The sequence below is a fragment of the Mastigoproctus giganteus genome, chromosome 2 (assembly GCF_048544385.1).
Source record: "Mastigoproctus giganteus isolate SK-2022 chromosome 2, ASM4854438v1, whole genome shotgun sequence".
Lineage (NCBI taxonomy): Eukaryota > Metazoa > Arthropoda > Arachnida > Uropygi > Thelyphonidae > Mastigoproctus > Mastigoproctus giganteus.
In genome coordinates, this window is record NC_143576.1 from 74,899,934 (window position 1) to 74,922,770 (window position 22,837).

At 36.5% G+C, this 22,837-nt stretch overlaps 1 protein-coding gene across 2 annotated transcripts in view; it reads right to left on the bottom strand.

Annotated features, from left to right (window-relative positions):
• Positions 1-22,837, bottom strand: part of vap (RAS p21 protein activator vap) — a 723,705-nt gene that overhangs the window by 538,559 nt on the left and 162,309 nt on the right. For both annotated transcript variants that reach the window (XR_016546661.1, XM_090368525.1), the window contains exons 8-10: positions 17,273-17,348; positions 16,807-16,954; positions 1,056-1,138 (exon numbers count right to left, since the gene is read on the bottom strand). Coding sequence is in view for 1 of the 2 variants with exons in the window: in XM_090368525.1 (XP_090224651.1) it covers positions 1,056-1,138; positions 16,807-16,954; positions 17,273-17,348 (307 nt within the window). In the remaining variant the exon portion in view is untranslated. The remainder of the gene's footprint in view (positions 1-1,055; positions 1,139-16,806; positions 16,955-17,272; positions 17,349-22,837) is intronic.

Here is a 22,837-nt window from a genome sequence, read left to right on the forward strand (position 1 = left end):
ATAAATTATTACAACTCATATAAGGTTTGAATGAAGAAACATGAAAATTATCCTGAAAAACATTTGATCCATATCAATATTTTTATGTGAGTTAATTCCATGCTTGTGCACAGCATTAACTCACATAAAAATACATACCCATAGGGTCTATTTATTAATATTCATTTCTTTCTCACTCACTCACTCTCTCTCTCTCAGACACACACACACACACACACACACACACACACACACACACACACACACACACACACACACACACACACACACACACACACACAAGTGCCATAATTTCCTTCTAGACTTCAATCTACCAGCATGATACCTTTCAAAGATCACATATAGTATTATTGTGTTGTTGTTGCTTTCAATTACAAAAAAAAGTTTCTAGTTATCTACCACAACTCACTGGAAACCTGTGTTAGAAACTGATCTATATTTAGTCAAAATAGAGCAAAAAGGTACATAAGATTCCACATTAAGATGATACAAAATAGTCACAGGAGAATGCTTTTGGTTTAACATAACATAAACAGTAATATAACATAACATAAACAACAAAATACGAGTTTTGATGAAAAGTTTTGTGATACCTAAGTACCAGTGAAGTGTGACTATATTTCATAAATAGTTATTTTAAAAATGGTGTGTGTGTGTGTGTGTGTGTGCGCGCGCGCGCGCGCGAGTGTTGGAAGAATGCACATGCATTATCCACAACAGTTTACTATAGAATAAGGTATCAAAAAATTAAGTGAGATGATGTTATTCAATGAAGGAAGAAATTTTGGTCCATAAAATTAAAAAAAAAAAAAAAAAAAAGTGTGCATATATATATATATATAAATTAATCTTAAACAGTTCTCTCAGCATAAATTATTGCACAAAACATAATCATTGTGCAAAAATAGCAGCTATAATTTGACTGGTATTGTTAAAAATATTTAATAATAACTGCCACTAGTACATTATGAAGTAAATGCACAAGAAATTATTTATTTGCACACCCTACCATACTCCTAGTCAAACCATGGGAACGCTTTGGAGAAGCTACTAACCCGAGGATTATCAAAGAAGAGCAGCTGTTGTTCCTTGGCACTAAGGACAAAGTAAAGATTCTTCCACTTCCTATTACTCTGACCTGCAGAAAAGTAATCGGTTTTACCTAAAAAATATTGTTTGCAAATATGCTATAAAATACTGTAAAATGTATATATAATGGTGAAATAAAATGCAGAATCAGAACCATTCCTGAATAATATTTATATATATGACTCTAAGACAAGGAGTGTTGTCTATTTAAAAAAAAAAAAAAAAAAATCCAAAAATGTGCATATTGTAATACACTTACAGCTTGACTTTTTATTTATTATTTTTTTTGGCAATGTGTGCACAGTGAAAAATGAGCTGGAGGTCTATCATCCTAGAAAACTAAAAATAAATGGAGTTTAAGTTCTTGGTGTTTTCTATTTGCATGAAATTTTTCATTATTATTGAACCAATAATAATGAAAGTAATTCTTCATCAATTTTTAAAATACATTAGATTCAAATGTCTTCTATTATAGAAAATCACATAAAACAGAAGAGGAACTAGGAATCTGAAAAAAAAAATCTCACAGTAATAAGATGTAGTTACAAGCCTAACCTTTGAATAGGATGTTCATTACGCAGGAAAAACACACAGTGCAACAGCTGTTTGTTTTTCTTCTGCATAATGAATAATAATCATAAAATTAAGTGTCTTTATAGTCTTGCCAGAATAATCTTCTCATAAATTGCTCTAGCTTGCTTAACCTGCTTTGACTGAATCACCTGAAAATTTATATGCACCCCATGCATTCTTCAATTTCAGCTCTAACTCTTGACTTTTTCTCAACTTTTACTTTGTACTTGTTAATTAAATCATCAGATCTCCTACTCTCTTAATATCATTAGTACTAATATATACATTATCATCGATTTTAATTTTAGTCACTGGCAGACGTACCTTGGTCCTATTCCACCTGTTCTTATTGCAAAATATATTTCCTGCTTCACTGACAATCAAGTCACCAACCATTGTTAGTTTGTTTGTTATTTGGTTTTTAGGAGCATTAGCAACTTAGGCCATATTGCTCCGGGAATATGCGGTGGTCATTCCCCTGACCTTTCCGCATCCTCCGTGTTTGGTGGTGGTGGTGGTGATGGGCTCGAACCTCAGTCTAATCAAGAAGCGTGTGCTACGCACAGCTGCTTCTTCCCACCTGCCCAGCCATTGCTACTTCCTGTGGGACCAAAGATCTCTTGTGAAGGATGTCAATGTGTTGACTGCTGTTTAAAGTCAAACATTCATTCAAATTCAAAACATAAATTCAAAGTGTATAAATAAAAAAAATGCAATGCAGCTACAAATGATCACCGCCTTATTGTTTAAAATAAATTATATCACTCAAAAAAACTCAAGAGGGCTGCAGAAACTTCCCTGACCAATAAAATCTCTACATTAATTGGCAGACAATGAAAAAGTAATGGGGCAAAAAATCTTTTCCAACAAAAGAAAATTAAAAATCTTAAATAATAAATTGTAATATGTTGTAACAGATTTTTAAATTAATTAAATTGGCATACAAGTTAGTGCAATTGCATCATTTCTGTACGTAGCACATGACCTAAGTAGTTATAAATTGGCATCATTAAGTATATCACATATTGTGAATACCATCACAATGAGTTGCCATGATATTGCACTACCTGGAATAAGTAATGCTTCACCATAGGAGAACAGTATTGTCTCTTATTCTCAGCAAATACCATCACCCATACGGCACTATTTTGGAGCGTATTGGCTGCTCATCAGTGGGTGGGCAGGTACCCTGGTAATGATGCCAATTTATAACTACTTAAGTAGTTGGCTACATACAGAAATGATGCAATTGCACTAACTTGCAAGCTCTTTAACTTCCTACGTAACCTGAGGCTTTAGCCCTAAACTATTCTGTAATTAATTAAATTGTTACAATTAGATAAATCAATTGCAAAATATTTTTTTCAATACAAATCATAATTGTATTAGTACTGAAAATAGGTGAACGAGGCAAGGAAGCAGTTTGTATAGCATCTGCCAAAAAATAAAAATAAATAAATAGATAAAATAAAATTTAAAAATCTCACTAATTTCATGTTTTATCTATTTCTTTCAAGTATTTTTTTAATGTCTCTTGAAATTTATATATCTTTTCGAAGCTTACAAGGCTAGGCCTGACACTTTGTTCAAACAGCTGATAATCTCTTAACTAAAAAGCAATTTTTTTTACACCGAGTTCAAAATTACTTTCAATTTTAATCTACATAATTTGATTTAATCCTTAATTTGAACTTATGTTCCATATGTTTGTGTAATCCTAGGATGAGAAAATATACCATGCAACATTACGTTTGCTGATCCTCTTAATGCCCTAAACAGCTCAATCAGATTCCTTTGCAGATTTCTGGTTTCTAGATTGCAACTTGCTGAACTGGAGTTGTTTCCAGTAAGAATATCAATCTACATCAAGTAGATTGGTATTCTTAATAATATTATCAAGACATACACAATTATCATATTATCATGAATTACAGATTAATATGTGTGCACAGACTTCAACTTGGACTGGTTAAGATTGCTGTATGTAGAAATTTTGATTAAAGAATATTATTTTAAAACTGTTCATTTGAAAGTGGATATTAACACTTTTTATTTGTAGCATGTATAACATCCATAACATGTTTTTAGAGATAGCTTAAAATGACAGTTCATACTGTATAATGCTATTGGCAAATTAAAAAAGAGAAAAGGGATTAATTTACTGAAATGTACTTGATAGATTTAAGTTGTAGTTTATACATGTGATCAGAATCATTTTGTAATCATCTTGGAAACAATTTTTATTTGAGTATGTATAATATTTTGTTACTTGCTTTTAGTTTGCCATGTACTAGACACGAGAACTTTGAGGGGAGGGGGGAGAAGGAGAGAACTTTAAGAAATAGAAGTTTGGTACTTCAGTAAATACTATGAATTTTTATGTAGCATTATGCATAGACACATTTAAATTATTGTTCAGCATTTATTTAATTTAAAGTCCAGTAATTATATCGCAGCTCATGTTGTGAGAATAGAAGGTTAAGTATTCAATGATTAAATTAACTAAAGAATAAATGCAAATAAATAATTACACTTCACATAATTTGACTGACACAATGTTTGAAGAAATTTGAAAAAGATCACAAGTAGGAATAGCATATTGATTTTGTCTAAGCATATTTTTGGTTCTCAAAAATGGTACAAAAGTGCAATGACTGACAATGTTAAAGCTTTGGAACAGGAACTCATCCTGAAACTTAGTATCAGATAAATACTATATGCTATATTTAATATTTGTAGTAGCAAATGATGCAAGAAGGTAATCGTATTCACCATCAGCCAAAAAAAAAAAAAAAAAAAAAAAACTATTTTACCTATACATCCTCTCCAATAGTTTGAATAGTTGACTGAAATTATTCAACCCATCCACTTCCACAACAGATGGAAGCCTGTTCCAACAATCAACCACCCACTAGCTGAAGGCAAACTTATGCACATCTATCCTGCAACCATCCTCCCTCAGCTTAAATTTATGCCCCCTCATATGTGTAGTCTCAGCAAGTGAAAGAATACCATTAACATTCCGCTTACTCGATCCATTAAAGGCTTCAAACACCTCAATCAGACCTCCCTGCAAGTGCACCCCATTGTTCCTCTCACCAGTCTTGTTGCCTTCTATGTACAAGTTCCAGCAGCTCTACATCCTTCCTAAAATGAGGCCTCCAGACCTTGAATGCAGTACTCAAGGTGTGGCCTGACCACTGCGTTATACAATGGAATAATCACCTCCTTATCCTTGCTAGCAAAGTTCCAGTAGATCATTGAAAAAAACTCCATGGGCTGTCCTGGCAACCTGTCTGCACTGCTCAGAGAATTTCATATCTGACTGCACATTACCTCCAGGGTCCTTTTCACTTTCCACTACCTGAGTTTAGTACCACACAGTTGGTATGATGCTCTGGGATGACTGCTACCCATATGCAGTACCTTTCATTTATCAATGTTACAAAATTATCATTTCTCAACCCATCTGCCTATTTTTCTAGTTCTTGTTGCAGCATACCTTCATTACTGTCATTAACTACCCTGCCAACCTCTGTATCATCTACAAACTTAAACTTTAACACTGATACTAGCAGTACCCATTGCGAAAATTTTCCAACTGGTAGTAGAGTTTTTCTCTAGCTGTCCTAAAGAAAAGTAGTCCATGTTTTGTCGTTTTTATTGTCTGATATTTTCCAAAAATTTTTGGACAATTCATTGTCATCTCTATAAAATACTACTGAAACGGGCAGAATATAAAAAAGTACACAAAAAACATTCTCTATGCAAATAGCTGTATTCTAGCTGTACCTGTTGCGAAATTTTTGCAATGGGCAGCACAGTTTTTATTGCCTGATATTTTCTGGAATTTTGGAAAATTCATTGTCTTCTCTATAAAATACTACTGAAAATGGCAAAATATTAAAAAGTACACTAAAAAAACTCACCTTTTATTTTAAAAACCTGGTCAAACTTTCATTATTAGGGTTTAGTTTCTTTTGTTTTCTTGCAGATGCTTCTACTGTACAGTACCTCTTCAGTATCCACCAAATATCAGCCCTGATGTTGACATTTCAACTCCCCTAGTACCTCATCTCCATATGTTTAATGTTCTGTTTAAACCTCTCACCATGTTCTTCACTGACACTTCCAATTGTGGAAGTATAAAAATGTGCTGTGACAATCATGTTGCGGCCCAACTTCTTCAAGTTCACCAACATATTTTCAACTGCAGTCTGGTATTCTGGATCTTTATTGTTCTCTAAAACATTCTTAACCACAGACCTGAAACTAATGCATACTTGAATTTCTCTTTTAATTTCATTCCCCCATTAGTATGCAAATTTAAAGTTTTCTCTAGCTGTTCTAAAGAAATGTAGTGCACGTTTTGTCATAAGAAAGTAAGCCAGTATGTGTCAAATCCTTATGTCGTAAGCAGGTAAGCTAGTATGCATTGAATCCTTTGTCATTTCTTGTATCTGAAGAAACTTATAAATTTTCTTTGATTTCACCATTTCAGACCGATCCTGCATACATTTGCAGAAACACAAAAAAGGCTTGTATCTTCTTCTTCGTCACAAGGTACATTCAACATAGTAACATGGTGGGGAGAGGTCTTCCTGACTGTGACATAATTCTAAATCCTTAAATTATTACCCGCCTTAAAAAACAAATAAACTTAAGTTGATAATAATAAAATGATGACTTCTAAATGTTTTAAATGTATTAAACGATTAAACGTAACAAATGGTAATGAGTGTATGAGCTTGTGTGCATAATGTGGGGACATATAGCGAGTGAGCAGTGCAATGGAATAACAATTGATAACCAACCACTCTGTCTTCTCCCACTAAACCATTCCTTTATCCATAGCAGTAACCTGTCATCCTTAATGCCACACTGCTCAAATTTGTATTCAATACTGCATTCTTAAGGTAGGCAATTTTGCAATTGGTAACAGAGTTTTATTATTATATATTATTATTATTATTATTTTTTTTTTTTTTTTCGGAACAAAGGATGCGAACGTTCAAATTGTTAATTATTTAAATAGTTAAAGTGCAAATTGTTAATCAGGAAAAAATGCCTTATCGACTTAGACAACTGTTTGACAGTTAACATCTTCCTGTGGCTCCATCTATGAAGTGAAGGTTGAACTATTCTCGTTTGTAGTACAAAACTGCCCGTACCGTAAAATAAAACTATCCTGAATTTTTAAAATTTAACAACTTTGTGCACATCTAAGTAGAAATGCTGTCAATTTGAGACCACTTCCAGCCAGATAATTTAAGCCACACTGACTGTTTTTAGTTCACACTGACTGTTGAAAGAAAACATCTTCCATATGGGGCTCACATCTGGTGAGTATGGGCTTGGCACACCCAGGGTCCTGAGCTGGATATCATCATTCTTCTTTCTTGGTGATTCCCTTCTACTTTTGACTCTCTCTCTCTCTATCTCTCTCTCTCTCTCTCTCTCTCTCTCTCTCTCTCTCTCTCTCTCTCTCTCTCTCTCTCTCAGGGTTACTCGGGAACTTTTTTTTTTCCTGGTGCAGCATAAGCCTCAGCCTTCCTTGCATCATATGGATATTAATAATAATAATAATAATAATAATAGAGATACCTTTGTCAATACCATTATTAAATACAGAATACAACAATGGGCCCAGCTCTGTGGAGCTCCACTAATTACATTAGTCCACAAAGAGCAGAGTCAATTGATAACCAACCACTCTGTCTTCTCCCACTCAACCATCCCTTTATCCATAGCAGTAACCTGTCGTCCTTAATGCCACACTGCTCAAATTTGTATTCAATACTGCAGTGTTATGTGCAACAGTATGAAAAGCTTTTCTGAAATTTAAGTACGATGTCAAAATTATTGTTTGCATCCAATTCATCTGTAATTGTGGCATAGTAGTTAATCAAACTGGTCAGACAGGATTCCCTCTTTATAAATCTTTCTGTGATTTCCATACAATCCCATTCCTGTCCAGATGGCCCTGTAATTCTTCTTTAACTAGGTGATTCCATTATTCTCCCTGGAACAGAAGTTAAGCTAAACAAGTCAGTAACAGGTCTTTTTTTATGTTTAACTTCCAATTTCTTTTCCACTTTTCTCTCAGTTATTACAAAATCATTTAGCTCACTGTTAGAGTTTCATAAACTTCTGGCATCCACTTCCCTAAAGAATGCAAAATGTCGATTTAGTTTGTTAGCAACCTGAGCAGAATCATCAACAGTTAAACTGTCAATACCAAGTGGACCAATCTGTGATTCATCCCCATCTATCTAGTATTTACATAAGTAAAGAAGTATGCTGTATTTCTCAGCACCATTTGCTGAAATTTTCTCGTAATCTAGCTTGGCTTGCCTAACCTCCTTCGTGATTTGATTGCAAAATAGTTTATATCCATCATCATCATCATCATCAGCCATTTTCAATCCACTGCAGGATGAAGGCCTCTCCAGCAACTTTCCAGTTCCTTCTATTTTGTGCAACAGCCATCCATTTACTACCGACAAACTCATGAATTTCATCTGTTAATTTCTGTCATTGTCTTCTAGCTCCTCTTGGGTACCATTCTGTTATTTTCTTAGTCCATCTGTCATCATGTCTTCGAGCTATGTGTCCTGCCTAAGACCATTTTAGTTCTTTAGTTTTGATAAGAATGTCCTTTACTTGATTTTGCTGCCTAATCCATGTGTTTCTCTTCTTATCTAACAGTCTGATTCCCAATATAATTCGTTCCATTCTTCGCTGTGTAGTTCTTAGCTTATCTTCCATTCTTTTGGTGAGTGGACAAGTTTCACTTCCGTAAGTCATGGTGGGGTGTATACATTGGTTCATATCCATCACAGGCTTCTGTATAATCTGAAAGTTTATATGCATCTAATGAATTTTTCTTCTCTGCCACATATCTCATTAGATCATCTGACATGCATTAGCATTAGTAGAGGCAATATGATGCATGAAAGCAAGCTTACACAGCATCAGCCAAAAAAGAAAAAAAAAAACCTTCCCATTTCACCCATCCATTTGCTCTCCAAATGTTTGTCGAGTTCTGCCTTGAATTTATTTAAGCTGTCATCTTCTACGACAGATGGAAGTTTTTTCCAGCAATCAACCACATGCTGGCTAAAGGCAAATTTCTGCACATCTATTCCACAACTGTATTTCCTCAATTAGAATTTAGAACTGAAGATCCAAAACATTATGACCACCTACCTAATATGATGTCGGTCCTCTACGTGCAGCCAAAACAGCTCGTACCCGGCGAGGAATGGATGTTAAAAGATTTCTAAATGTGTCTTGTGGTATCTGGTACCGATACATAACCAGCAGATCCTTTAACTCCTGTAAGGTCTGTGGTTGACACGCCATAGATCGGAGTTGCTGTTATAATACAAAACACAGATGCTCGATGGGATTCATGCCTGGGGAATTTGGAGGCCAAGGCAATACCTGGAAGTATTCCTCATGTTCTGCAAGCCAGTCTCGAACAATCCAGGCATTGTGGCATGGCGCATTATCCTGCTGAAAGACGGCACTACCAGAGAGGAAGACAGTTGCCATGAAAGGGTGTAACTGATCAGCAATGGTGTTTAGGTAGGTGGTAGATGTCAGAGTGCCCAGCACATGGACAACTGGACCCAGGGTATCCCAGAAGAATATCGCCCATCGAACAACTTAACCCTGAAAAAAAAAAAAAAAAAAAAAAAAAAGGAGGTAAAGAAGGGGGGGGGGGGAAAGTAACCATACTGTTCCATTTTTCGGAGTGCTATAAGGGAAGAACTGAAAGATGAGGTGCAACAAAAGAATGTCCCTTAAATGTTAATAAATTCATGTACACCCCTGAATATATGTTAAAAAAAAAAAAACAGGAAGAAGAATCTTACTGCAGGCAATGATGTGTATTTGTAGTATGACTTAATCATCCATGTGTGCAAACTATGCAATGTCCAAGCAATTGAAATGGGGATTGTCCAAGAAAAAACAAACTTGTCTGGTATCCAGGGTGCTGTGGCCATCTGTGTGCCCAGTGTTCCTGAGTAAACACTGGGCATGAAGATGTTTAATTGCTATGAGATGCTCTTGTCTTACATGTGTCGTGTTCATATAAAAAAAAATAATAATAAATACAGCCTGGCCTCGCATAACGCTAGTTCGATTAACGCGTTTTTCGGTTACCGCTATTGGAAAAAAATATACCACTTTTCACTTTACACAATGCAAATTTCCAGTTAACATGATATATATATATTTTTTATGCGATAGTTGAAAAAGATTTGAATCACACATTATGCTCGGACAGGCAATAAACAAACTTTTTCCTGCTGCCCGCCTCAGTGTTACTTGTTCGTCTCCCGCTAATAAAGCCAATGCAGACTTGCATTTAAAAATTCAAATTTTTAAATGAGCTAGATGAAAATGTTACTACAAAGGAGATAACGGCAAAAGAACTAGAAGAAATCTTTCGTATCGCAGAGAATCTCAAACCTTTTGTTTGAGGTTCTCTGCGATATTTGAAAAATATGTGATATTTGCGATATTTGCCACAGTCATTTCTTCATTGAGTACTTTATGTCAGAGGTTACCAAACTTTCTCGGTTCATGCCGCCCTTAGTGTCTCAGTATTTTATTCACGGCACCCTTACTGTCTCAGTATTTTATTCACAGCACCCTTAGTGTCTCAATATTTTATTCACAGAGCCATTAGTGTCTCAGTCATTTTTTCATGGCACCCTTAATGTCTCGGTAATTTTTTCACGGCACCCGTAGTGTCCCAGTAATTTTTTCACAGCATACCAAGACCAAAAGAAATACCTAACAGTTCCATTTAGTTGTTAGGTCCAAACAACTTAATAAGAAATGTTGAAACTGTGAACTACCTTGGGCTAGTAGTTCATGCGGCTTCCGACAGATGTCGAATATCGCTAGGTTTCCCTCGAAAATTTAAAATATTCCGCAGCCCACAGTTTGGGAACCACTGTTTTATGCAATACACATTTCGGTGCTTGAGATTGTCACAGACATTCTCTCAGATATGCCAGACAAGCTGTACTTGCTACCTGGGAGTCTAAAACGCTAACGGAACTGATATTCGGGTGACACTCAAGTCAAGTGGACCCAATTTCGGCGAAGTCGGGACGAGCTGTACCAGCCAAATCCTCTGCTTGCACCTTCACAATGGTGGGACAGTTAGCAATCCTTGGTATAACCTCCATGCACATGTACATGGTGGGTGACCACCCAGGTGTGAACCAACGTAAGCAGGGGTCGAGGTGTGGCACCCACACCAGATGGAGGAATGCCGCCCCTCTATGTTACCAGGCAGTACTAGGTGGTAGATGGCTTTCATCAACCGGTGAAACACCACCACTTTGCTTACTGGAGGCTTGAAGTGGTGGAACCCATGTTTAGTCTCTAGAGCTAAGTTCCAGTGAACCCTTCCCTATCTCTTCCATCATGCAGTATGATTGATGACTTTTGAGGTTATGACGAACATTCAGTTCTTCATAGCCTCAACATTTTAGGAACAACCAGTACCTAAAAAGGGTGACAAATCCCTCCCATCCAATTAAGGTCCCACTGCAAATACTTCTACTCTTTCTAAAGTAATGGAGAAAGCAATTAACTGTCAACCGCTAATCTATCTAGAAACCTTCCGTCTGATCAACGATCGCCAGTATGGGTTTCATCAGTGTCGATCCACTGGTGATATTCTGGCTTATGTTATCCATTTATGAATAAATTCAATGGAAAAGTTCGGTGAAACACAAGCAGTTGCTCTTGACATCTCAAAGGCTTTCGATCGTGTTTGGCATAAAGGTTTTCTAAAAAACAAGCTTCCATCTTATGGTTTGCAATGGTTTTTTGTAATTGGTTATCCAGTTTTCCCTCTGATCGCTCACTGAGGATGATGGTAGATGGCTCTCTGTCTTCTAACTTCTCCACTAATGCCGGTGTCCCCCAAGGTTCAGTTCTTTCCCCCACTCTTTTCCTCTTGTATATTAATGACCTTCTTCCACTGACTGGAAATCCTATCCATAGTTTTGCTGATGATAGCATATTGCATTCCACTTTCCATTTTGAGAAACCTTGTCCTGCTCAATCAGCTTCAACTTCTAGAAAATCTGTTACCAATTCCTTAAATGCCGATCTTCAGGTAATTCTCCAGTGGGGCAAAGACAACTTAGTTGATTTCAACCCTTCTAAAACTCAGTCTTGTCTTATATCTCGCAAAAAGGATTCTTCTACTCCTATGCTTATCTTTAGTGACACTCTGATTTCTAGGCAAAATGATATATTGTTGCGAGCTTTGGTGTACACAGAAAATGAAACTGGAGAATTAGAAACAAGCCAATTACGATATGCAACATTCTTCTCTTGAACAGCCTTAGCACATTTATTGGAAAACCAAGGTTTAGATAAAGGACAAGATTTCAAAGTGGAATGTGGGATAAAGGATTTGATTCCTGCAAGAATAATTTCACTGACATGATCTGAGCAAACATTGAAATCAGAAGTTTTGAAACAGTAATCCGACCAAGGAAAAGAAATCTCGCAGGTCATCCCATTTTGCGTTCTTGTAATGCCAAACAACACGAGGTTGGGAATAGCCATGAGATAAAAGTTCCATTGGAGAAGAGACAATCACAAGTTGTGATCTGAGGTGCCTAAAGGACCTCTTACTTTGACCGTGTACTTAGAAGGGTTGTTTGTGAGAAAAAGATCAAGTGTATTGGCTGTATGATTAGAATTGTCTGGTATTCTTGTAGGTAAATGAACAATCTGTGCTAGGTCATTAATGATTGCAAAAGCCTCAGCATCTCGATCAGCAGGGTCGGTGTGACTAGAAAACGGAAGCCAGCTGGAGTTGTGAACATTAAAATCGCCAAAGAAAATTACCTCACTGTTATTAAAGTTGGACTGGAGAAAGTCAAGTTGCAAAGAGAGGAAGTCAAAGAGATCCAAGTGATTAGTGGAGTTCGGAGAACAGTAGAAACAACAGACGAATTTGACACAATGAGGTAGAGAGATTTTAAGCCAGAGAAGATCAAAGAGAGGCGATTCTAAATTGCCAAGTCTTTGACAGGGAATATCAGAACGGACATATGCACAAGTACCACCTTTGAGGCAAAAGGAATCATACAGTGAATAATTTGGGCATCTGAGTTGAGCAGTAGTTGAATCAACCAATAACTGAGATTCTGTTAGAAAAAGTACACGGGGTTTGGCAGACTGCAAGTGGAAATGGACATCGTTGAGATTAGAATTGAGACCACGTATATTTGTGAAATGAATTAGGAAGTGCTTGGGAGGTTTAGATCTTTTCGCAGATAAGCTTACTCTATTATTTTGACAATTCATGGTGTATTCAATAGTAAGAAAAGTGGGTGGGACATGCTGTATGAAGTAAAGAAATTTTTGGATATGGTGTACACATGGTAAGAATATACCCAGATCCTTGACATAACGTGGCCTCGACAATGCTCCCCGCATACACACTAGTTGGACTCCCTCCAGTCACTATCTGGCTAGCTGATCCGGAAGCCTCCTGGAGAGTTACCAATAGGTTCGGTCCGGTGTACTAACTAGCAGCCGGCCTGCGAACACCGTTTTAGAGCTGTACCCTCGAAATGTAAGGAATATTGGATCTCGCCACAATGTTCATCATAACCTCTAAAGTCATCAATCATACTGCATGATAGAAGAGATAGGGAAGGGTTGACCGGAACTTAGCTCTAGAAACTAAACATGGGTTCCACCACTTCAAGCCTCCAATAAGCAAAGTGCTGGTATTGCACTGGTTGATGACAGTCATCTACTACCTAGTATTGCCTGGTAACATAAAGGGGCAGCATTCCTCCAAGTGGTGTGGGGGCCACACCTTGACCCCTGCTTACGTTGGTTCACACCTGGGTGGTCACCCACCATGTACTTTAGCATGGAGGTTATACCCAGGATTACTAACAGTCCCACCATCGTGAAGGTGCAAGCAGGAAATTTTGCTGCTACAGACCGTCCGGACTTTGCCAAAATTGGGTCCACTTGACTTGAGTGTCACCCGAATATCAGTTCCAACAGCGTTTTAGACTCCCATGTAGCAAGTACAGCTTGTCTGGCCTATCTGAGAGAATGTCTGTGTCAACCTCAAGGACTACATCCAAAATACACAATTTTGCATCCGTTAGCATTAGTAGGGACATATGATGCAAGAAAGCAAGCTTATACAGCATCAGCCAAAAAAAAAAATCCAATTTCACACTTCCATTCACTCTAAAAGTTTGTCCAGTTCTTCCTTGAATTTATTTAAGCTATCAACTTCGAAAAAAACATGAAAGTTTGTTCGAGCAATCAACTACACACTGGCTAAAGGCAAATTTCGGCACATCTATTCTACAACTTTGTTTCCTCAATTTGAATTTATGTCCACTCAGGTTTGTAATCTGAGCAAGAGGAAGAATCCCATAGGCATTAAGCCTGCTCAAACCATTGAAGACCTTATACACCTCAATCAGATAATCTCGCAAGTGCCGAGTCTCCAGATGCTGCAATTTGCAAACTTAGGCCTTTCTTGGTAGAGGACCTCTTTGTTCCCCTTCAGCAATCTTGTCCATCTCTGTACTCTTTCTAGCAACCCCACATCTTTCCTAAAATGAGGCCTGACGACCTGTACACAATAATCAAGGCATGGCCTGAACACTGCCTTATACAAAGGGATAATCACCTACTTTTCCCTACTAGAAAAATTCCTGTATATCATTGACAAGAACCTATGACCTGCTCTGACAGCCTCTCTGCACTGCTCAGAAAACTTCATATCTGACTGCATCATTATCCTGAGGTTTTTTTCACTCTCTACCACTCTGACTGTAGTATCACACAGTTAGTACCTTTCTCATAGGGTACTTCAACCCATATTCAGTGTTAAACTTCAGTTACCACTTCTCAGCCCATCTGCCCAGCTTTTAAAGATCCTCATGCAGTAGCATATTGTCATTACTGTTATTAACCTTGCCATCCTTTGTATCACCTGCAAAATTGGACATTAAGCCTGTGATACCTTCATCGATATCATTGATAAATATACAAAACAACAATGAGCCCAACAACGAACCCTGGGGATTCCACTAATAGCATTAGCACTAATTGAGGCATATGATGCAAGAAAGCAAGCTTATACGGCATCAGCCAAAAAAAAAAAAAAAACCGCTTCCCATTTCACCCATCCGATCACTTCAAATGTTTGTCTAGTTCAGACTTAAATTTATTTAAGCTATCAACTTCCACAACAACAAATGGAAGTCCATTCCAGCAATCAACTACCCTTTGGCTAAAGACAAACCTCCACACAAGTACAGGTTGATGCTAAAAAAAAAGTCGCGGGTGAGGGTTAAATTTGAAAGTGTCCACAATTCTGCCCAGACACGATAGGAGGGAGTATGGGATAAGAGGCTTGTCAATCAATTTGGCACTGGAGAGATAGTGCAGAGCTCATGGGGTATAATTTTTTCAGCGTGGTCTGTGCTTGCTAACAGGAGACACTGCTTCTACAGGGATGGAATACACTTAAATAGAAAGGGTGCAAGAATATTTACTGATGCTATCGAGGCAGTGTAAGGTGGGTCTGAAAACTGCTAGTTTAAGGGGATTCACAGACTAAAAGATTAACGGTAGCTGCAGGCACTGCTTCTATTGTAATGAGCAGCAGCCTAGAGAGCAAGTTACTGAGGATTTCAAGAGCTGCTGGGCATCATCATGGAACAAGTAAATACATGGGCTGCATTACGGTAACAAACAGTAAGAACAAGTGCATGTACACTAATGCTACAAGTATAGTAAATAAAATTGACGAATTTGAAGTGCTGATCAAGACATCAAAGGCAGATACTTTTGGGATATCAGAGACATGGTGTCACACAGATATAAGCAGTGCCAAATTAGAATTTGGGGAGTACAAATGTGTACAGAAAGGACAGACAGTGTAGGAAGGGAGGAGAGGTTATGCTGTTAGTTAAGAAATAAAGAAATACATAAAATCTAAGGAAGTGCATCCAGTTGACACAGGTGGACAGTGCAATATTGAGTTTATTTGGTGCGACATAAACACTGGGAAAGGGAAAATGAGAGTAGGAATATGTTATAGGCCTAATGACGCTAATGAGTACAATGAACAAATGGGCAGAAAAAGAGAATGGACCAGTAAATTAGAATGTCTTGTAATGGGGATTTTAACTTTCCAGATATTAACTGGAACTTGTGGTTTGGTCACTCGCATGCTAGCAAGACTTTTGTGGACTTATTGGAAGATTATTTTCTACAGCAACATGTTCGAGGGCAAACAGAGGGAGTAATACCCTTGATCTGATTATCAGCAGTGATGATGCATGAATTAGGAATTTGCATATAAAGGAAACACCTGGTGATAGTGATCACAGTGCACTGATGCGGGATTTAGTTAAAGATATAACTATGATCAAGGGTAAAAGAAAGGGTTTTTGTTTTCATTTGTCATAAAGGTGACTTCAGAGGTCTCAGACAGTTATTTTAACTATTGTAAGTCATTATCATCAGCTATCTTAAGTTTGTTTATTTCTAAGTAATAAGATAACCTATGATTAATATTGCCCAAATGTAGAATCTAAATGCATCCTTTATTTACCAATATTGTAGTTTAATTATTATTTTTTCAGACAAACTAAATAATTTATCTAAGACTGAAGTACTAAACCTTAGGAGTTTATTATTGTTTACTACCCCCCCCAATCTTTATATTACTAGAAAATTTGGCATCAAGCATGTTATGCTTTCATTAGTGTAATCAGTGTAATTTAATAAATTCACCAAAAAATATTTGTGGGAAGTCTTTTTATTAAGAAAGTTGCCAGCCTTAAAGAGTGATACTGTTGCATAATTTTCTCTGCACTCCTCTCAATTTTTGACAAGCTTAGAATTAGTGAATAATATTATTACCAAATTTACTATGATTGCCTGAAAAACAAAAGTATTTGTTACAATCTGTGAATGAAATTGCTTTAGATTCAATAAACGTAGTAAAATGTATGCCAAGTAAATCAACGGTAAACAAAAATTTTACTAACTAGTTAATAATAGTATGATGCAATATTTTTACTGATGAATTGTTCATAAACTTACTTTTTTTATTCAAGTATCCTTTCATACGAATCCCTTTGTTCCGCTTTGCAAGACCAGATTCCCGACTTTCTCGCAAAGTGGCATAAATATCCTGAGATTTTTGCTGAATCTCTTCTGCTTTGGTTAACTCCTTTGATTCATAAGGAGCCTGGTTAAAATAAATTACAAATTAATAAATAGGCTAATGAAACATCAAACAGATAAAGTAAATGCTATTAATAAAACTAAATAGAGAAAAATGTGAATTATTTTAAACTGTTCAGTTTTTTAAAACAAATTCATCCATATATAATTCTAATCCCCGACCAAACAACTAAAAAAAATTAAAACAGAAACACCCCTTTTATACTGTCTTCACTTTATAGGAGTACTCTTCACTGCTTTGTAAAATTAAAATTTTTATTAATTTAATTAAATGGTATTCAATTATATGCCTTATTTCAATAAATAAAATTGAAATACTCACTTTCAGAACAGGATCTCCCAATGAATAGCCTTCTACAATTTGCTCCACTTTGTACCTGTTAACCACTGCTTCTAAACTACAATAAGAATAACAGAGAAAACGATATACATTTTTTAAAGAGTACAACTAGCCATAAAATTATAGACAGGTACAGGCATTTCTTGATTTATGCAGTAGACACATTCTTGAAAAGTCTTGTTAAATCAAAAAGTAATGGAAAGGAGGAGGTGAGAACTGCATGCAGTTCCAAGTAATTTACAGGGTTTAACAGCCATATTATAAACAACTAGAATACCCATAGTGAATATTTGTCCAATACTGTTTCAGAAAAGAAGTAAAGATTAATATTGAAATAATTACAAAAACCTTACTCATGACTTCTTTCACTGCTAGCTAAAGTGTCAGTGGGATGGACACAGGTAAATATCAATTTGATAATTTTTTACATATATGACTATATTGTCCTTTAAAAAAAAATTATCTGCTTCTGGAAACTACAACGTAAAACCATGAGCAAAAATGATAACTTTGTTGAAAATGTGACCCCAATATTTGTTGTGTGATGACGAAAGCTAAGAAATTTTCTTCTCCTCAGAATAAACAGCACATTAGTTTCACTGGGAGCTAAATCAAATTTTGGGATTTGAATACTGACAGGAAAATTTTTTGGATTTTTTTCCCTTCTCAATTTTACTGCTAAATAAAACCTATTGCAAAAGGACTCAGGTCAAAATCTTGTTTAGTCAATGAGTTATACACATTGAAGGAACGTTCCAGACAGAGGAACATAAGTAAATTATTACATAGATTACAGTGCATATAAAATATGTGACAAAAATGAAATAAAATCATATTTAAGATTTTAAAAATGATAAAAAAGTGACAGACAGCATTTCTTGTTTTCCTTTGGGCTTCTTTTGTTTTGTAAAAAATAATGTACAAATCAGTCAATAAAAACAGCTTTCTGTTTTATTGCAACAATACAGAAAAATATAAATGCAATAAAAAAGTTAAATTTAATATTAATCAAAAAGTAAAAATTTAGAACACAAAATTAGTTAATATATAATTGTATTATGATTATTATTCCTCATGACAATTAAAATTAAATTATGCCTTTCCTGCATGCTCTTTTAAGTGGCACTGATCCAAATGCTAAATTATGTGCTTTGTTGCTAACCATGTTACAACAAGAATTCAGTTTCCAAAGATAAGAAGTTATTGTTTGGCTGTATTATACAGATAACACACACTTGAAAAGTGCATAAATCGAGAAATGATTGTAGGGATATATCTTATTTCTTATTAGAATATCTTATTTATTAGATATTATCAAATATCTTATTTCAATCAAATACCTTATTTTTAAAACTTAACCAAGTTTTAAAATTGTGGAAAATAATTATAAGAAATAGAAACTTAATATCAAAGTACCAAATGTTGAAAGCTGAATGGAAATACAAAATATGTTATCAGTATATTCAATCAAACGTTTACACACTTTTCATAAACTTTTACATCCTGCACCAGGAATGGAAAACAAATGGTATACTTGCTACAAATGGCATGCATAGTAAAATACCGGGTGGTTATAAAATAAGTTTCCCTATTCAGGAGATCCCTAGTGTCAAAAAGGTTAGAGATAGCGATGTGAAAATCGGTGGGTATATTATTTAGAGTATGGGGAAGCGATTTGTAGAAGAAAAAATTAGTTCAAAATTCTGCCACCAGGGGAGAAATTGGCACTGTAAACATGAGATGGAATACTTAACTTAGGATTAGATTTTAATAACAGAACTTAGAAATCTACAGATATTGTTCTCTGTGCTTTCCTTCACCTGAGATGACATTCTGAAAATGGAGGATTGCATGCGATACAGTTTCGTGTAGCATCTCATTGAGGATGTTGGCTACATGCTGTTTAATGCTTGCTTTCAAATCAATAAGCATCTAAATGCCGCCATCGTAAACCCTGTCTTTCAGGTATCCCCATAGCCAGAAATCACAGGGATTTAAATCTGCTGATCAGGCTGGCCAGAACTGCGGAAACCAGCAGAAATCATTTGCAAATGTTAAACAGAACAGTTCCTTCACTTGTTGACCAACGTGGTGCCCCCCCCCATGCTGGTCGACAAGTGATTATAGATCTTGCATGAACACTACCGTCTCCAAGCATTGCCTTTCTTGCACAGCGGCAATAGTGTGATCTCTTAGGAGAGCACAGTACCGTACACCTTACGGGGGGCGGGGGGATGAGATGTAGACCCTTCAAAAAAATCACCCAACTATAAACTCTGCTGTGAATCCACACCATAATCTAATGTATGGACTTTGTAGAGGTTTTTCATGCACAGCAAATGGGAGAGAAGCTCCCGATATTCAGCAGTTTTGTGCATTTACAGCAGCCCCATGAAGTTGTTGTTGTTTGGTTGTTAGGAGCATTAGCAACTAAGGCCATATTGCTCCGGGATATGTGGTGGTCATTCCCTGACCTTTCCGCATCCTCCATATTTGGTCATGAAGTTGTGCAATGTGCCTCATCAGACCACAAGATCATTCGAGCCTGTGTATTGTCAAGCTCCATATGAGCCAGAAATCGCAGAGGAAAGTCTATTCATTGTTGCTGATCATAAGACTTTAGTTCTTGCACTACGAGAATCTTGTACAAGAACCAGCATAAAATTATTCGAAGCAATTATGTACAGTAGACCAAGGAAGGTTCAAGTCTCTTAACACACCTCTGGCAGGCGCTACTGACTGGCAGTGTTTCGCATTATGACCATTGCAACAGCCACTTCATCCACTACCTTCATTCTGATACGTGATCGCCCCCTGCTTGGAATTACACCTAACTTCCCAGTCGCTTCTTTATTAGTTTTTGAAGTGCCACTGACATCAAAGGTCCTTTATGCAAACCTTTAAGTTTCCAATATTCATGTAGTGCTGCATGAGCATTACTATTATTCTGGTAGAACAGTTTTACTAAAACAGCATGTTCCTTTTTTGTAAGAGCCATAATGGTTATTGACATTTGCATTGGGATTTCTGATTTTATATAACAAGATGCCATTTGAGTAAGAAGCATGTTTTGAAGTAAATGACAACTTTTACGTGTGCAGTGCCGATTTTCCCCAGGTGACGGAAATTTGAACTAATTTTTTTTCTTCTACACTAATCGTTTTGACACTTGGGTCTCCGGAATAGGGAAACTTATTATATATCCACCCACAGATACATAGTTTATGCAGTAAAAACAGATAATAACTCAGGTGTGTAACTCGGTAGGAGATAAAACTCAATAGTGAAAAAAAAATAAAATATATATATATATAGTGTTATATATAGTGTTATAACTGCATTGGGATATAAGTTTAGTGTTATATTTTTATATTTTTAATTGTACTGGAATTGGATCAAAATCATGCCTCACACCAGAGCAGCAACGCAAAAGGCTCAAGGTAGTGGGAGTGCTGTCGCTCGGGGGAGAACTGAGGGGGGGTGGTTGTCCTCTCAATCACAGCACTTTGAAATGTACTGATTGTTTGATGTTTGTGGAGCTATCAGGAAAAGGACATGATATTGCCAAGGGGAATGTCTGTGTTTTGTGCTCGATGTAAGGAGTGTGAGGAAATGAGGCACTACTTCAGCATTGTTATGGGCCTTTATGAGAGCTTGAAGAACAGAGTAGATGCCCTTAAAGGGTTTTAAAGGATTTAAATTGAGGGCCCATCAAGCAGAGAGCTTGATTGGCCCTTCAATTTAAATCTACATCAATGCCACAGATTGCACTTGAACGTCAGTCATCATCATCATCATCAGCCATTTTCAACCAACTGCAGGATGAAGGCCTCTCCAGCAACTTTCCAGTTCCTTCTGTTTACTAAGAACAAACTCGTGAATTTTATCTGTCTGTCTGCATCAATATCTTCCAGGTTTTCTTCTAGCTTCTCTGCAGTACCACTCTGTTATTTTCTTAGTCCACCTATCATCATTTCATCAAGCTATGTGTCCAGCACGACCATTTTAATTCTTTAGTTTTGATAAGAAAGTCCTTTACTTGAGTTTGCTGCCTAATCCACGTGTTTCTCTTCTTATCTAACAGTCTGATTCCTAATATAATTCGTTCCATTCTTTGCTGTGTAGTTCTCAGCTTCTCTTCCATTCTTTTGGTGAGGGCCCAAGTTTCACTTCCAAAAGTTATGGTGGTGAGTATACATTGGTTCATTGTTTTATGTTTTAGACAAATTGGGATATTGCTCCTCAATATGTGACTATATTTCCTGAACACTATCCATCCAAAATTTATTCTTCTCTTGACTTCCAGTCATTTATCATATTATTACAGCTAATGACTTTTCCCAGATAAGTATATGAATCCACCTTTTCAATTACTGTTCCTTCAATGATTATATCCCTTTCTGTGGCATAATTGTTCATCATTACTTATGTTTTTGCCATTTTTTATTTTTATTTTTTTTTTATGAAAACCCCAAGCACGAGAGGTATTAGAACCTATAGTACTTAGTACCATGCTTGGGTTGGAGGTTGAGAAGATGAAAGAAGATATCTGTTGACATTAGACTTAAACTTCAGTAGACTGTAATTTTCATGAAATAAGTATGAAGGAAGGTTGTTCCAGAAAACGACAGTTGAATGAATAAATGAGGAAGATGAATAGTTCTATGAGTTAGAAGTTAGACAGGAAATGGATATTAGGTGGTGGCAGCATGTGTTCTGAATGTTTGGAAAGAGAGAGCGGAAATTATAGAGGCCAATTCAGAACAGTGTCCATGAAAGTATCTGTAGAAATGCAGCAGAAACAGTGTGTCTATGAGACAGAGAGTACTCTAATAGAGTTGAGTCATTAATTAAACTAACTACCCTCTTCTGAATGGAATCTACAGGAATGAGAGAGTTTTTGGGGGAACCGCCCAAGATGTGGGAACAATATTCTATGGTAGGGTGGATTTGTGATTTGTACAGAGGGAACAGCTGTTTGGAAGAAAAGTAATGGCGAGAGCGAAAGAGAAAATCAAGTTTTTTAGATGCAGAGGAAGCAATATTTGTAATGTGCTTGTGCCAAGAGAGATTAGAAGTCAGGGTAATCCCCAAAAGAGATATATCAACTTGCTTAGAAATCGGAGTGTCACCAAAGATAAGCATAGGAGTAGAAGGATCCTTTTTGCGAGGTATAAGACAAGACTGAGTTTTAGAAGGAATGAAATCAACTAAGTTATCTTTGCCCCACTGGAGAATTACCAGGATATTGGCATTTAAGGAATTGGTAGCAAATATTAGAAGTTGAAGCTGATTGAGCAGGGCAAGGTTTCTCAAAATGGAAAGTGGAATGCAATGTGCTATAATCGGAAAAACTATGGATAGGACTGCCAATCAATGGAGGAAGGTCATCAATATACAAGAGGAAAAGAGTAGGGGAATGAACTGAACCTTGGGGGACACCAGCATTACTGGAGAAGCTAGAAGACAGAGAGCCATCTACCATCACCCTCAGTGAGCGATCAGAGAGAAAACTGGATAACCATTGCAAAAAACAGTTGGCAAACC